We start from the raw sequence: 16,549 nt of genomic DNA on the forward strand, positions 1-16,549 counted from the left end.
AGACATAGTGGTCCATTAGGGAATGGTTTGCTGTTGTGTTTACCACTAAAGTGGAACTGTTCCACATTAAAATGATCTAGAGAAAGTGTGTCATGCACCAAACCTGTAGTGCATGCAGGCAAAGCTTTGCTTCCAGCAAGCAGCTTTCTATTAACTGCATGAGCCTCCAGTTCAGAAAAAAATGCATCTCATTGGGTTTGCAGCTATAAATAACTTTCAGATCTTGCCTTGCTTACCAGAACCCTGTCCTGCTGCCCAAATTTTGATTTACTTTTAATTATACTTTTTCCTGACAAGCTAAAGAGAAAAAATAATTAAAATACGCCAAGTAAAATATTATTCCTAAAATAAAATAAATTTTAAAAATCAAAGCTTCTATTCCCCCTCCCCCCTTTTTTTTTTGTATTGCAAGGGTTGCATTGCACAGGACAGTTGAGAGGAATGTTTTGTCCCAAGAAGCAGGGCAGATGGGAAGTGTGAGGATCCAGCAGGTTTGGGCTGGTGGCACAGTAGGGGTCAGATTCTGACCACACTCACCCAAACCCTGCTGGAGCTTTGGAGAGCTTCTGCACCAGGGCACAAATACCCACATCAGTTGTGTCACTTCTTTCCCCTTTCCTTTTGGTGCCTAACATCTCGTTTTCTCTCTTGCAAGGGAGCAGATGGTGTTCGTGGATTGAAAGGCACTAAAGGTGAAAAGGTGAGTTAACACTGAGCACTTGGGTTGGTTTTCTGCAGCCTCTGAGCACTTTAGCAGACCCATCCCACAGGATGCTCCTCACAACCCTTTCTCCTGCACAGGGGGTTCTCTTAGATGAGCAGAGGCCTGAGCACCCAAAGGACTGGTGGTAACTCCTTGGGTTTCTGGGTGCCTGCTGTGATGCTCTGCTACAGCTTGGCTTGGACCTGGGAGTAGCTGAGCCTCTGTGAAGTGCTCAGGTCTCCAGCTGTTTGCTGAGGCCAGCTGATACAGATAGCTCAGGATCCAGCACTGGAATGGTTTCATTCTGTCAGGATTTGAGGAGGTCCTGGATAACAACCTATGGATATGCTGCCTGGCCTGGTCATCAGAGCAGCTTGTGAAACTCAAGCCAAGAAGAAAGACAACACAATCTCTCTCTAACGTCTCAAAGATGCAATTGATTTCTCCCTGAAGAAAGGCAGGAGCTGGAGAAAAATCTTGCCCACTCCCACAAACAGCTCCATGTACCTTTGTCCCTGCCCCCAGCAGGTGGGCAGCAAAGCCAGCAGTTCCAGTTCGGGAATCCTGCAGGGACCTTCCAAACCCTAAGTGTCTTTCTGGGAACTGTGTCTTCATTGCCTGTGGGAGATGTGCTGTAGGATGAAATACAGTATTGATTTGAGCCCTGCAATTAAACCTTCTTGGCTGTAAGAAATATTGCCACTGTCTCAGAGGGTGCCTCGAAGCAAGATGTGAAACACCCTCCGTGGAAATAAACCCAGTTGCACTGCAGAAATGATTGGTTCCCAGGAGTGATGTGGTGGTTTTGTTCACGTGGGGCTAGATTTGTGATCTTGGCTTGCAGCCAGGGTGGGAAGTAGGGAATACTTGCTGGGATCCCTTGGGGACCTTAGTGATCACATCCTGGCTGGGTTTCCATCCCTGTTTGTGCACAACAAAGACTTACAGAAGCCAATGTGACGGGGAGGGCAGGGACCTAATCTTGTCCTCCTGGGCAGGGGCCATGCAGTGAGGCTAGAGAAGCCTTCTTTTTTTCCACATATGCATATGGTCTGTTTCTTCCTCTCTCTGTTACTTAGGGTGAAGATGGCTTCCCTGGCTTCAAAGGTGATATGGGCATCAAAGGAGACCGGGTAAGAGTCTGACTGATGGGATCTGGCAGTGCTTTGCCTTTCAAGCCCATGTGCTATCACACAAGTGTGGCTCAGACTGAGCTGTGTGAAGGAGACCTTGGTGCTCTAACAGTGCTCTGCAGTTTACTCAATTACAGTCTCCTCTTGGCCTCTTGCTGAAGACCAGCTTTCTCCAAGAGATCTATTAGCTCCATGGAGTCTCTGATTGCAGCCATGAGGGTGTTGCTGTCAGCAAACACAGGAGCTGGGACCTGCCTGCCCCATCAATGCTTGTCTTATGATTAACAGGGGGAAATTGGCCCTCCTGGCCCTCGAGGTGAGGATGGTCCAGAAGGTCCCAAAGGTCGCTCTGGCCCCAATGGAGATCCGGGTCCTCTTGGTCCTGCTGGAGAGAAGGTAAGTGCCAAGGATGGAATCAGCCAGGGATGTTTTACAGTAAAAACCCACTTTCTTCGTGTGTCTCAAGTGGGTGGTTGGGGCAGTGGCCAATATGGGGAGGATGGTTTTAAGGCAGAGGGATGAAGAGGAGCTGCAGGAGCTTTGGAGTGATGGCTGGCCTGAGTGGTCCAACCTCAAGACCAAAGGAGGAGATGGTTTTACTGCAGTGGTATGACTTGGTCTCTTTGGTGTTCTCTGCTTCAGTACAATGTCTTGAAAAAGAGACCAGAAGAAAAAAAAGTGGATAAATTGGAAGTGTGGTGACTCCCCTCTAATTTCTAGGTGTGTCCAGTTGAAGAAAGCTATAGCAAAAAAGAACCATTCTCCTCTGGGTCCCCAGCACATTTACAGCACTTGCTCCATCAAACCCACTGGGCTTCCCCCAGGGGAGAGCAGAGGATGTTCTTGGTGCCCTGATTTCTTTATTCCACCCCTGTCATCTCTGCTTGGATCTTAACTTCTCTGCACTTGGCCTCTCCCCTTCCTGCTGGTGCAGATCTGAAGCTGCTCATGAGGTCTCTCTTGCCCATTCTAACACACTTTTATTTGTGTTTCAGGGAAAACTTGGTGTGCCAGGACTGCCCGGCTACCCGGGCAGGCAGGGCCCAAAGGTAACTGGGATGGGTTGGGTCCTCCAGAGGAGTGGGATGTGCTGGGGAGCTTCCAGTGTGACACCAGCACAGGGCTCAGCCACCACCAGCAAAATGAGGGGGAACAGCAGCATTTCCTACCCTTGCAGGACAAATTTATAGATGGGTAAAAATATCTGCCAGCACTTAGCTGGTGGAAATCAGTGGCTGGTTCTGCATCACTTCAGTCTCCTGGGAAGTGGTGGGAAGGGATGCCACAGGACAAGGGCTGCAGCACGTGAGGCTCTGTGGGACCACTTTGAAGATGACAGAAAGAGGCTCCGTGTGAGCCTTCCTGCTGATAATGGGCTTAATAGTCCTCCTTGTATTATGTTTTATATTTTCAAAGATCTGTGCTAGTGCCAACTGATTAATTAAGAAGAATAGCTAATGAATTGGGGTGTCCCTGAAATGAAAATAAAACTGCCTTTTGCAGTTTTGCAAACATCTTTTGTATCTTATCTACACGCCCACTTTCATTTGGGCCATTTTCAACTGTTTTTTTTTTTAATTAAAACTATGAATTCCACTACATAGGCTGAGGCTGGAGCCCAGTTTATACACACCCTGGAAGCTTTGGGAACGTATGTTTTTGTTAACTTTTTTTTTAAAAAGAATCCTGTTTTATTATTCATGTTTATTGCTTGGGGGGAAACATCAGCTTGTTTAACACTGGAGACATAATTATCTGCAAGAGATTGTTTCCTGGTTGTGGTGTGGATGGTTTATTTTTTTAATTTGCATATTATATCAGGAGTAGGGGAGGGTGTTTTTTGCATTTCTTTGGCTAATTCATATTTTAAGACCAGCAGCAGCTATTCCCCAGGTGCTCACAACAGAAAAGAATGAGCCAGGAGTGAAATTTTTGTGTGCAACATAGTGACTTAGGAGCTGGAAACCAAAAGCCTGCCTGTTCCCCAGGCTGCAGCACAACTGTGGGCTTGGGCTTTTGCAGTGACTCCTAATGAGGCATGGACCTGTTGTTGTTCCTGGATGAAATTTAGTTTCTGAAGTTATTTGGGGTCTGTCTTCAGTTTGGTTTTTACTAAAGGAAGGCTTAAAACGAGAAGTGGTGGGAGCTGAAGAGGTCAGCAGGTGCTCACTGAGGGTTATTCCAGGCCAGGGGTGCCTGGCATGGAGGGACAGATCTGCCCCTTTCAGGGTCTTGAGTCACTCTCTCTCTCTCTTTGCTCTTTCTCCAAGGGTTCAATCGGCTTCCCAGGATTTCCAGGAGCCAATGGAGAGAAGGGCACACGGGTAAGAGCTGCTTTTTGTCATTGATTTTGTTCTTCTCCAAAGAAGGGTCCTTGGGTGGGAGGTGGGGGATGCTCCAGTGCAGGCAGCTGCTGGGCTGGTGCTCTGTGTGTTCTTGGTCAAAGGGGATGGTCTAAGAAGGGTCATTCCATCCTTTCACATCCCAGGATGAAGTGTTCTCAGCACAGGACTGGCAAGAGACTGGAGCAGGTGAGAGGCTCCCAGTGCTGCATGTTGGGAGAGGAGGATGCCAGAATAGCCCTGGCAGCTCTGCAGACTGCAGCTTTCCAATTAAACCCTGGAAATACTTCCCTCAAGATCTTTTAAGAGATTTCTCTGAACCTGAATCTTTCCCGTGCTGTCAGACTTTGCTCAGGGCACGAAGAGCTTTTTAATTAACAGTAATTATTAGAGATGGGCGAATCTGTTCAGAAGTAGCAAGAACCATCTTTAGCCTAACTTGGGATTCAAGATGCGTGGATGAAAATATTCTTCCAAGCTCCTCCTTTTAATGAGCAGAGCTACTCAAAATTCATGAACACCCTTCAAATGTTCAGGCTCCAGACTTGTCTCCACCTCTCACCCCACCTCCACAGACTTTGCTCCTGAGTAGGGATGGTCTAAACTCAGTGATTTTTGTATTTTTGTAGAACCATGCTTCAATTAAGGGAGTCAGAGAACAAGCGTGAAGTTATTCTCTGCACCAGCTCTGGTCACAGGAACAAAAAGGGGGGAGTGAGGAGAGCAAGTGGAATTAGTTCCCTTTTTACTCTCATTTAAATACAAATTACTTCTAACAGATGCATTTGATAGAAGCCCAGAAAATATAAATCACTTTACACTGCATTAATATCATGCTGCTGAAATTTGGTTTAAATCCACACTCCCACCTCGCCCCCTTTTTTTTTTTTTCCACTGAGTAATTTTCATTTTATCCTAAACTACAAATGCAACATCCTCTCCCCTCCCTCTGCTCAGGGTGGGAGGAGGGAGCCCATGAATAAGGCAGCTGCCATGACAGCCTTGAATTCACTGTAGCCCTATAATTACCCACCCAGCTTATCAAATATAAAGCAATAAAATCCTTGGGCTGGATTTTTGGGTGGTGTAAAAAAGGGCCTGGGCACCACAGTGGGGAGGAAATGTGCTGCTCAACACCCCTGAGCATCCACAGCCTTCTTGCTCCATCTCCTCCTGTTTTATTCTGGTGGGCTTGTGAGCCAGATGGCTGGGATGGGAAACCTTACAGGGAGAGGAGCAGGTGCCAGGAGCTGGTCATTTATGAGGCTGGAAAAGTCCCCAAGGTTTAGGCCGGTTGGATTTTTAAAACATCCAGGTTTTAGGAGGGACCAGGTGTGCTGGGAAGGGGCTCAACTTTAGGACCTCTGGTTTAAAGGATGGACACAAGAATCTGGGGAGAAATTCAAAGGGTTTTGAGTGTGGGGAGCAGGGGCAGGGACTGGCACCTCAACCCCTGTTGCACACTCCGGCAGGCTTCTCTCATTTAGAAATATATTGGCTTATTTTATGGTACTTTTAATTTTTTTCTCTCCAATGTGTGATGGGACCATTTCTGCCATTTTACACCAAATCCAGCAGCTTGCACTTGTTCTACCAGTGAATTTGTAAGTGAGAGAGAAGATTCTTAAATCTCTCCCTTAGTAAAATGAGACCAGCTTGAAAATTTTTTAAGAATAGCAGAAATTATTTTCAGTAACTGGTTTGACGTCCATCTCTATTATTATTATTATTATTATTATTATTATTATTATTATTATTATTATTATTATTATTATTATTATTATTATTATTATTTTACTCCCCAGTATCCAACTTGAAATAAGTGAAAAACAATTATATACAGAACTGACTGAGCTGGCATCACACGGCACAAACCAAACAGAGACCATCAACTTAATTTAAGCCTTTTTGAGTCAGACTTGATAAATCCCCTTCTGTTTCCCCTGAGACCACTAAATTTGCTATTTTTATGAGTATGTCCATGTATCTATAGGCAAGAAAGAGAGTTTCTAAGTTTTTCTTCTCCAGTGCACTGTGGAGTAATCCAGTTTGCAGCTGAAACAGCCAAAATACATTTGTTTGTCTCTTCTTTTTACACAGTGTTACTATTATTCTGTTCAATGCAGTTGTTTTGTGTCCAAAATAATATGAATCACACGTTTCTCTTATGACTGTAATCATCTAGGTATGGAAATAAGCTTTCCAGCTCATTATTTTAGCAACACAAGCAGTCTTCTCAAGTCCTTAAATATTAAAAAATAAATAAATGTGAGAAGCAAAGGCACAGCAGCAGCACCAGCAGGTCCTGTCAGTGCAGGCAGCTGAATCTGGGAGCTTGCCAAGAGCTCCTCAAACTTAAATCCACCTCTTCTGGCTGTTTAGTTGCATAAAAAGGCTGGCAAAGTTAAAAATGGGCAGAAAAAAAGGATGTTTGGGGATGTTTGGTGACCTGTCATATATCCCCATAGTTTTGGGGAGCAGCAGCTGGTCCCAGTGCTGGTTCTGGCCCAGCTGCCTGCAGCTTAAGGTGAGCTTGGGTGAGCTTGGACATTTTCAGAACTTGATCATAAAATCAATAGTTAGATGTGAATAAATAGTCTTATTTTTGGAGTTAATAGGCCTCTGCAGTTAGCTCAGAGTGATGGATCTCCCTGCTCACCCAGTCTTACAGAGCCTTGGGGGGCATGTCGAGGTTCCCAAATCCAACCATTTATTTGGGTGCCCAGAAAACAATCTGAATTTAGATGCCTTTCCCTCAGAATCCCTGTTTGAAAAATATAGGTCTGTGTACATTTACAGTGCTGTATAAATTCTTTGCAACAGTACAGAGTGCTGTATGCATGATTAATGATAGCAATAAGCAGGGGGAAAATATGCTTAAAAATAGAATTGAGGAAGGAGGAGAGGAGTGTGGGGGGCTACCTGCAGGGAGGTGGCACATGCTCCTCTCCACCTGCTCTGGATTTAGCCTCTTGTAGCTAAAGGAAAACCAGCTGGAGTACTTTAAAATTATTTTTGTAATTAATTAAGAACAGGTATGCCAGCAGGATTTATTAAATGGAGCTGCAGAACAAGGAGGATTCAGCAGGACTAATTTTAGTAGCTTGAAGAAAGTTGATTGTAAAGTTTTCCAGCTCCTGTTTCATGTTCCCCTGGTTAATAAGTGCCAAATAGGAGGAGACAAGATTATGAGATGATGGATTTGGGGCAGAAAATGGCAAGTGCTATTCTAGGCATCCTGTGTTCCTTACACAGAAAGCAAGTCTTTCTCTTCCCTCCTTTAATAGGGAATTGGTAAAAATAGCAGAGGGCAGGTCCAAAGGAAGAAAGTTAAACCTGTGGATGTTTTTTTGGTAACTTGACACTAGCCAAAATAGCATTCTCAGGGAGCAAGCTCTAGGCTATTAGTTTTCTTTTAGGCACAGGGTAATGGAGCTTAATGTGGAGCCAGATTTAGGCCCCAGCCATCTCTGTCTTTTTTCTGTCAGCATTAATCACAGTCCCCCATTGCAGGGAGCTGAGAGCATCTGTCAGATCTCATGAGCCTGCTGCTTTGTCGCTGCTGCAAAACAATGTCTTCAATTACTTGTTTAGCTCAAAGTTCACAGAGATGGAGGAAGATCTGTAAATATGTGGAGCAGCTTAATTGGCTTGTGTGGCGTAAAGTAACTGCTCCGAGTGGGAGTCCTGCTCTGCCACTGACATCCCTGAAATATTTAACAGTGCAGGTCTTGCAGCATGTGTGAGCCAGCCTGCCAGGGTGAGGACCAAACCTTCTGCACCTCAGGAGCTGGATGAAGGGACGAGAGGAGTTGGGTGGGAAAAGGGTTTATAGGTTTGGGGGGACAGAGTCATCGAGCTTTTTTGCTGGCTCTGATGTGCTGGTTGGCTTCTTAGGAGGCTGCACACTGCAAGTGGGTGGCCTCATCTTTGAAAGCCTTTGTGGTAAAGGACTCAGGATACTTAAGAGATTCCTTTTGTCAGACAGCCAATGTCATCTAGGCGTTGGGAGCACCATGAAGATCTGCCTAAGCATTCTAAGTTAAAATAAATACAAGAATCAGGAGACAAAAGTAAAACTGCTGCTGTCCTTTTCATTGCAAATAAGAACCAGAGAGATTGTGGGGAGAGCTTGTGTGCAGTAGGATCCGTTGCAGGTTCATAGGCTATGATCTCAGCCTGTGGTTCTGGCCACTAACTCCTCTGTGTTTCTTTTTGGTTCCAGGGGACACCTGGCAAACCAGGTCCAAGGGGGCAGCGCGGTCCAACGGTAACGATCCATTTCTTCATTCTTGGAAGTTTCTTAAGACCAGGAGAAAGTGTGATCTGACTTATGTTCTCACTGGGTAGGACCTGGCCATCAGCAGTTACAGCAGAAGGGACACAGTGATTTGGGGCTGGAGCTCCCAATAAACATGGTTTAAAGTCATAACAAGACCAGACCTCCAGTGGCCATGACAAAGGCTCCTGTTGTCCCCTTGCTGCTGGTGGGATGGCTCATTGACCCAGTGCTCAGGCACTTGCGTACTTTTCCTGATCACACTGTAGTGCTGTGGGTAGCCAGAAGGACTAAAATGTCATCTTTTGTGTCTTTTTAAGGGTCCACGTGGGGAAAGAGGCCCTAGGGGAAGCACCGGGAAACCTGGCCCAAAGGTAAGGTGTTGGGGAGCCCAGAAAGTGTTGGCATAAGAAACTATCTGGTTTGTTGCCCTCCATTTCCCTTCTCTCCTGAGCCCAGCCAAATGGACCATAACCCACCCATAAAGCCTATGCACATGTCCTAAAGATGTGCTGGTCCCCACTTCAGCAGGACCTCAAGTACGTGTGTGGTTGGAGAGCCATTACAACCAGGAGAGGAGGGAGCACTCCCATGTCAGGGACCAGCACAACCTGTGATCCTCTTACACTTGCCCTAAGCCCTGTTTTTTGATGTTTAAGTAGCATTTGAACCACCTTAAAGGCCTCGGGCTGTTCCATGGGTGAAGGGGCATGTACTGCTGCTGGGCTCCAGGGCCTTATACCTTACTGAGCCACGTCTCATGCAAACTGTGAGCCCATCACCAGTCCCTGAGCAAAACAGGCATCATTTTTTTTTCTTTGCCAGCCAATCTGGAGGCACACTCAGCTCCAGAACCTGCTGCAGAGACTGATTAAGTGACCATCAATTGTAGGGCATGATGGAAGCAAAAGCTTTTGTAGCGAGACGTTGTCACCACGGCTCCGCCAGCTCTAAGCAGTAACGTCTCAGCTTTGTGTCAGCATGAATTTTTGATAAATACCTCCTCTTTGTGGCAGCATTTATCTCTCAGAGGGAGGCCTTTATCTGGTGGAAATATCCTGAGCTCCCTGACGTTATCTTTCCTGTATTTTTATTAAGCAACGTGGGGGGAACGAGCAGCTGCTCGTTGTCACTGGCTGCTGCTCCTGGTACAGAATTATTAATAGAGAGGGGCTGGGGGAGCTGGTGGGGTGTGTGTCACCCTGGGCTTGGTGCTTGTTGATGTCTTTGCAGACAGCAGCTACGATGGTGATTATGTCCTTTTAACTGTGTGTTGTTTTGTTTATTTGTAACAGGGCAACTCTGGTGGTGATGGCCCCCCTGGTCCTCCTGGAGAAAGGGTAAGATGAGCTGGTGGGGCTAAAGCAGAGCTCAGCCCCAGCCTGTCACTTTAACATGATGTAGGAGAGGGTTTGCAGAGGTGATGCGGAGGGTTTTATGCAGCGAACATCCTCCCAAGTACCCCGTGAAGCAGAGAGGGGTGGGCAGCTCACTGGAGCTGGGATGCAGCTTAGGGTACCTCGGACAGCAAAAAGGAAAAATCTGTTTAGAAATCCAGGGTGAAACGTGCTTGTGTGGAGAGAGGTCTCACAAGTCACCTACAGCCCTTAGCTCCTTTCTGAGCTCTCCAAGGAAGGTTCAAATGGGACCTTGGGTGTCCTGTGTGAGCATCGCTCCATGGGAAAAGGGAAAAGTCACCCTTGGGTTTTTTGCAGACAGCTCTGATGTTTTGCAGAGCTCTGATGTTCTGGAGGACCCTGTGTTACTTTTCCCAGGTGCTCTCACTTGAGCTGGGATGGGACAAGACCTATTTTTCATCATGCTTGGAGGGAAAGGCACAAAAGGGCTGATGGCTCTCTCCATGTTGCAGTGCTTTTGCAGCTGGACAGGCCAGAAGTTAAACATGCCCCATGCTTCTTATCTCTCCATGCATTATTTCAAGGGATGACCCCATGCAGCTGCATCTCACACTTTGGTGCATTTATTTGCTGGCTTCCCATAGCTTTGTGCTCACCTGCTGCTCACACAGAGCTAGTGTTTAATGGCAAAGCATTGCAGGTTCCTTAACCATGTTTTCTGGCTCGTTTTGCATCCCAGGGACCACCAGGGCCTCAAGGACCGACTGGATTTCCTGGACCAAAAGGCCCCCCTGTAAGTAACTCTCTTTCTAGACATGCAAAGAGATGCAGAAAGTCTTTCCCACTGTGAGGGCCTGTGCCAGCTCAGTCATAGCTGCTGCTCTGACAAGTGGTGACATAGCCAATAAAAGGCATTACTGAGCCATCACGATAATAACCCGACAGTTTAAGATTTTAAATAGCCAAGTAAATTGCAGCTGATTATAAATGTTCATTTCCTAATGACTCAATATCACCAGGATCTTTCATGGTTGCTCTGTTCCTTATTTTTCCCTCTGTACACTGGGAGGAGAGCACAGCGGAGTAACTCTTCTGTCTCTGCAATTATTATACCTTGGTGGGGGAGCTCAGAAACCTTTTTGGAGTGATTTCCTTCCCTGTGGTGGACAACTCCCTCCTGCACTGGACCTGTAAGATAAATCTTCCCTTTGGGAGATCTGTGGGAAAGGGCTTTTAGGGTTCTGAGCACCCTCTTTTCACTGTAAAATGAATGGGAACTAATGCGAGGAGGCCAGTGGGTTTGATTCACTTCCTTATCAGTTTTGCTACTGAGCACTTGGTTCTGCTCCTTCTCACCCTGGTTTTCTGCTGTAGGGTCCTCCTGGAAAGGATGGGTTGCCTGGTCACCCCGGACAGAGAGGAGAAACTGTAAGTAGCCAAAAAGTTTTGGGCAGATCATTAGTCCTGAGCCTTGTCTTGCCGGTTGGTTTTTCTAAACCCTTCTGTGCAGCTGGGGAGATGTGGCCACACCTTTGGTTTCCATCGAGGTCTGTGTCTCTCCAGCTGCATGGGATGGTCTATGGGAATCAACTCTCTTCTGAGCAGGACAGGTCGGTCTAATGATGATTTCTGTGAAGGTCGTGCAGCAGCTCCTCCCTCTCTGTCCCTTCAGTAGAGTGTGGAGCTCCACGTGTGCTTCGTGTATGAAGAGAACAGGAATGGAGAGATGTAGTGATGCTGGTGCCCGGCATGGGAGGCACTTGGGTTCTGCCCTGAAAGGTGCTGCAGAGGCAGCTCCTCATGAGGTGGGAGGATGTTGGCTGGGGCTGAGTCTGGGTTTGCACCAGCACCTGGTGTGGCTCTGGCTTTCATGAGGTGGAGAAGCGGCCAGGGGAGGATTTCTGAGCAGCCCCTGGGGATGGGCTCTGTACCCCAGGAACTTGCTGAAGTGCTTGTCCTGTTGGCCTCCCAGGGGAAAGGAACCTCCTCTTCCCTCTGGAGCATCAGGGTAACCTCTGTGCTTTTGTTCCCACTCCGTCCTTTGGAGATGAGCAGGTTTTCCATCCTTCTGTTCCAGAGGTGTGATAGAGGTGACCTCTAGGGCTGTGATAGCAGAGATTTTCCATGCGAGGTGGGCTCCACCTTTTGCAAGCTCAGCTCTCCACACCCAACTGCTGAGAAATAAATGGTTTCCACTTCTTGATTCACCATGTGACCCACGCCAAGATCTGTTGCTTAGAGTTACAGAGAGAGTAAGAGTTACAGCTCCTGGTTTTGAGAGGAAGGCAGTTCCTGCCCAAGATGAGGGGTGCAGTAGTTTTGCTCTAGTTTTTCTGTCCACACTGGTTCCTGCAGCACGCTCATGTACCAGCCTCTTGTCTTAACCCCTGAGGAAGAAGAGCATCTCTGCTGCTGCTGCTGCTGCCTTTTAGCCAAAGCTACTCACAAGAGCCTCGCCAAGTTTTGCTTAAGCCCTCTCCAGCAATAATCCCTTGCTGTGAGCCAGGGAGCAGATCCTGGCTGTGTAGGTACCTCCCAGTGTCGTACACATACTGCTTTGTCCGTTTTAAAAGGTTTTGTTGCACAGATGTAATCATTGTTTCTCACCAAAGGAGAACGATGAGGCATGTGGAAGGTATGATACCCTGGCTGTCGTGTGTCTGGTGGTCTGTTTTCTGCCCCTTTTTTTTGCTTGAAGGACACCTTAAGCAAAAATGACCCTTCTGCCATGTACTCCTGCATGCAGTAATTAGTGTTTTCCATTTGGCTTTTTTGGAGATGTTTATTCTTTTTCCAGCTCCCTGGCTGCTGTTGGTATGTCCCTCTCCCCACCACTGCATGCTGCATGTTAGCAGATAGACTCTTTGTTCTATGTTTATTTTACAGGGGGAAAAAAACAACAACCAACCAACAGCTTCCTCTACTCAGCCTTGCATTTTACTCCCTGCTTTCCCTAGCAAACAAGCATTAAAAAAGCTTTGCACATGATTCACATTTTTTTCCCCTCAGCTTATCACACAAGAGTTTAATTAACTTGCCTGGCATTTGCTAAGCAAGGCAATGCAAACACTGCTCAACACAACACCCCGGGTTTATTTACACTCCATGAGACTGACTTTTCTGCAATGGTGGTTGTACTTTTGAACACACTCTTCAGGTCAGTATTAACTTAGAGGTGAAGAGTTTTCACCTGCCTGACTGTGATATTTAGTCTTCCTTCACTGAGTTACCTGTAACATCCAGGACACCCACGCCCAAATTAGAAGAAGCAGTTAGAACTTTGCTTGTATCCACTTTTGAGACAGGAGTAAAAGCATCAGACTCCAAGCTTATATGAATGGAGAATGGGTTTTCAATTATTTGAGGTCTGAGAGCATTCCCTAAGTGCCTTCTTAACTCATTGCAGCAGTAGCCTGTCTACCAAGGGCAAATGCTTCCAGAAAATTGCTCATCTGTTAATCTGTGCCATCAACAAGCTTGCAAAGATCACTTACCCCTGAATCCTCTCAAGGTACACACAGACATGCACAGACCCAGGTAGCAGAAGTCCCTTTTTTGTCCCACTTCAATTCCACAGTGCTAAACAGCCACGAGAGAAACATAAAAATGAATTAAATGTTATTTCCACATGAGCAGGTCACTTGGTACCTTCACACCAGAAAACCTAGACTTGAAATCTCTGTGTCAAATAGTTCCCTTCCTTTTACTTTTCCTTTAATGCCAAATGGGCAGGCTGAAGGATACTGAAATATTTGGCCATATGAAATTTAAAAAGATTGGATTAAAAAAAAAAGAAGAAGAAGAAGAAAAAAAGCTGAAAACTCTGTGCCCAAGACCCAGGCAGGATAAAAGGAAACCCCTTTCTTCAGATGAATAAGAAAAGTCCCCCACAAAACTGGCTGAAATATTTTTCTGCAGTAAGAGTTGAAACTGTCCATTCATTTCACAAAGATGTTCCACCGTTTCTCCATCAATGACAGGTTGATTTTGGTGACCCCCAGACAGCTACAGGATAGCACTGAGTAGATTTTTCGAGCCTGACATGTTACTGTTGGCTTGGGATTTATCTGATCATCTTTTGTGGCAATGAGAAAATAGCTTGAATATGCCCTAAATGCCGTTTCTCAAGCTTGTCAGCGTGCTATAGTAAGAATGATAATTAATGTGCTTTTAAAAGAGTGGCTTAGGAGAGCCAAACAATTGCAGTGGAGACAGTTCTTTATTGTCACTCTTCAAAATGTCACTTTCAGTAGCTGTCATGGAGACTTTGCTACTTGTCATCAGCATTTGGAGAGAAGCACATTTGTGACTTCGTAGAATCATGGAGTGGTTTGGGTTAAAAGGGACCTTAAAGAACATCTAGATCCAACACCCCTGCCTTGGAAAGGACATCTCCCACCAGCCCAGGTTGCTCAGAGCCCCATCCAAGCTGGCCTTGAACACCTCAAGGGATGGGGCCTCCACAACTTTCCTTGGCGACCTCTGCTAGTGTCTCACCACTCTCATAGTGAAGAATTTCCTTCTAATGTCTAAGGGCAAGGCAAGGAGGGGAAAGCAGGGGCAACGAGGGGAAAGGAAGGCCAAGGAGGGGAACAAATAGGCTCATTACACCCATTTAACAAGTGCAGAAGAAAAGATGACTGAAGGGACCTGAGCAGTGCCACCAGGCAACAGGGGTAGGAAAAGGGACACAAGCAGCAACATCTGTCACTTTGGTCTCTCAACAAGTAACACTAATGTTGGACAGGGGCAACAGGCTGAGACAAGTTCTTTGGAAAGTCAGCCTTGCAAACACTCACATGCAAATCCAGAGTGAGGGTTTGATCCTGAAAAGTGTTCTGCCTGGATGCACTGAATTATTTCAACAGATGTTGATGAAGGAAATAAAGCTTCACACAGCTCCCAAGGGTGGTGGGTTGTGGCTTCAGCAGGGCTGGAGTTCAGGGCTGCAGGTGTCAAAAGTGGTAGACAGTCACCCAGGCTCCCAGCTCCCAGGAGCTAAGCCTAAATCAGAATGGAGAGTGGGAGAAGGGACATGGTTATTAAGAATTGTGCACACTCTGCCTTTTTAACAGCCATTTCATCCAGAGGCCTTATGAGCACAGCTCATTATTTGTATAGATATTTGGCCTGTCCTTCAGCCATTCCACAGTAGCTCCATTGAAACAGCAGAGCTGAGCTTCGGGAATCCCTTTTCCTTCCTCTGTTTCACCCTTGTATAAATGTACAAATACACATTTTCTCCTTCCTGTTTGATTTCTTGTTTCTCTTGTCTTTGGGTGCCCACCCATTCTTGGTCAGAGGAGGAGCATTGGGTGGCAGCCTATGACCCTTGCTGGAGCACTCCTTGTCTGAAATGTCATCTGTTTCTCTTTTCCTTTTCTCTAACAGGGTTTCCAAGGCAAGACTGGCCCTCCAGGACCCCCTGGTGTTGTAGGCCCTCAGGTAAGAAACAAATACTTTTGCACCAGCCCCTGTAGCTCATAGTCACTGGTGCTCAGAGCTCTGGTGGCTCAGCTGGAGCTGGTGGGACCACAGGTTATACAGAACAGAGACTCCTCTTCCAGGGGAGGTAAAGTCATGTCCAAGCAAGCTTGATGGCTTTGAAATCGAGAAAACTTTTGAAACTGAGTGGGGAGCTAAGGGAAGGAGGCTCTTCCATCCCATTGCAACGTAAGGAGCAAACTGACAGCCTGTATCTCTTGCTTCACTGGTTCTGCTGATAGCCACCTTCTCCCTGAACTCTCTTTCTTCAGGGTCCAACTGGTGAGACCGGGCCAATGGGTGAACGGGGACATCCAGGCCCTCCGGGTCCCCCAGGTGAACAAGGTCTTCCTGGCCTCACTGGGAAGGAAGGAACCAAGGTAGGGACCAGCAGCCTGCTGAATTCACCCTGCTTGCAATCCTGAACTCCTGCCTCTCTCCCAGAGATGGAGAGAGATGATTCAGACAAGACGTGTGATGTTCCACAGTGCCTCACACGACTTGAGCCCAGAGGGAGGAGCTGGGTCTCTGTGGAGTCTGCAGATCCTCAGGGATTTATCACTCTCATTGCAGGGGGACCCTGGTCCTGCTGGCCTGCCAGGGAAGGACGGCCCCCCGGGATTACGAGGCTTCCCTGGAGAGAGAGGTCTCCCTGGCCCCATTGTGAGTAGAGGCTGCCAGGTCCTTCCAGTGGGCAAGATGCCCAGGTGGTGGGTGCAGAACCCACCTCCCCGAATGACTTTGTTTTCTTCCCTCCAGGGTTCTCCAGGGCTAAAAGGCAACGAAGGTCCCCCAGGCCCCCCAGGTCCAGCAGTGAGTATCCTTCCCCTTGCAGGCACCACCTAACACATAAACAAGCTTGGCAACCCAAGAGGAGGGTTAGTCACAGCCTGGGGCTTCATCCCTTACTTCCTTAGCACTAACTAACTACTTGCTGGGTGTTGCTGTATTTTACAAGACACACATGTAATAGCTCAGTCATTTTAGTGGTGTCAGCTGTGAACATACGTGACAAACTGAGGGAACAGGGATGATTTGGAACATCAAGAGCTCCAAAATCACCAGCTTTCCCTCTGAAAGTTGTCCCCACTTGAGATCCATGGTCAGTTCAGCCCTACTGGAAGCAAATATTCATTATCCAGCTCTCCCTGCTGCATTGGCCATGAAGTAGCTCATGGTTTTTTTCCAAGCTGATAGTGTCCCTCCCAGGAACTGCCCCATCCAGAGGAGAACTCAGCCCCTCCAGGGAT

The 16,549-nt window shown here is 46.9% G+C and overlaps 1 protein-coding gene across 2 annotated transcripts in view; it reads left to right on the top strand.

The window, feature by feature from the left end:
* Nucleotides 1-16,549, top strand: part of COL5A1 (collagen type V alpha 1 chain) — a 144,197-nt gene that overhangs the window by 102,688 nt on the left and 24,960 nt on the right. For both annotated transcript variants that reach the window (XM_051636780.1, XM_051636781.1), the window contains exons 28-41: nt 656-700; nt 1,783-1,836; nt 2,125-2,232; nt 2,832-2,885; nt 4,107-4,160; nt 8,404-8,448; nt 8,778-8,831; nt 9,753-9,797; nt 10,555-10,608; nt 11,190-11,243; nt 15,207-15,260; nt 15,572-15,679; nt 15,873-15,962; nt 16,059-16,112. In XM_051636780.1, the coding sequence (XP_051492740.1) occupies nt 656-700; nt 1,783-1,836; nt 2,125-2,232; nt 2,832-2,885; nt 4,107-4,160; nt 8,404-8,448; nt 8,778-8,831; nt 9,753-9,797; nt 10,555-10,608; nt 11,190-11,243; nt 15,207-15,260; nt 15,572-15,679; nt 15,873-15,962; nt 16,059-16,112 (873 nt within the window). The remainder of the gene's footprint in view (nt 1-655; nt 701-1,782; nt 1,837-2,124; nt 2,233-2,831; nt 2,886-4,106; nt 4,161-8,403; nt 8,449-8,777; nt 8,832-9,752; nt 9,798-10,554; nt 10,609-11,189; nt 11,244-15,206; nt 15,261-15,571; nt 15,680-15,872; nt 15,963-16,058; nt 16,113-16,549) is intronic.

This window comes from Apus apus, chromosome 19 (assembly GCF_020740795.1).
Source record: "Apus apus isolate bApuApu2 chromosome 19, bApuApu2.pri.cur, whole genome shotgun sequence".
Taxonomy (NCBI): Eukaryota; Metazoa; Chordata; class Aves; order Apodiformes; family Apodidae; genus Apus; species Apus apus.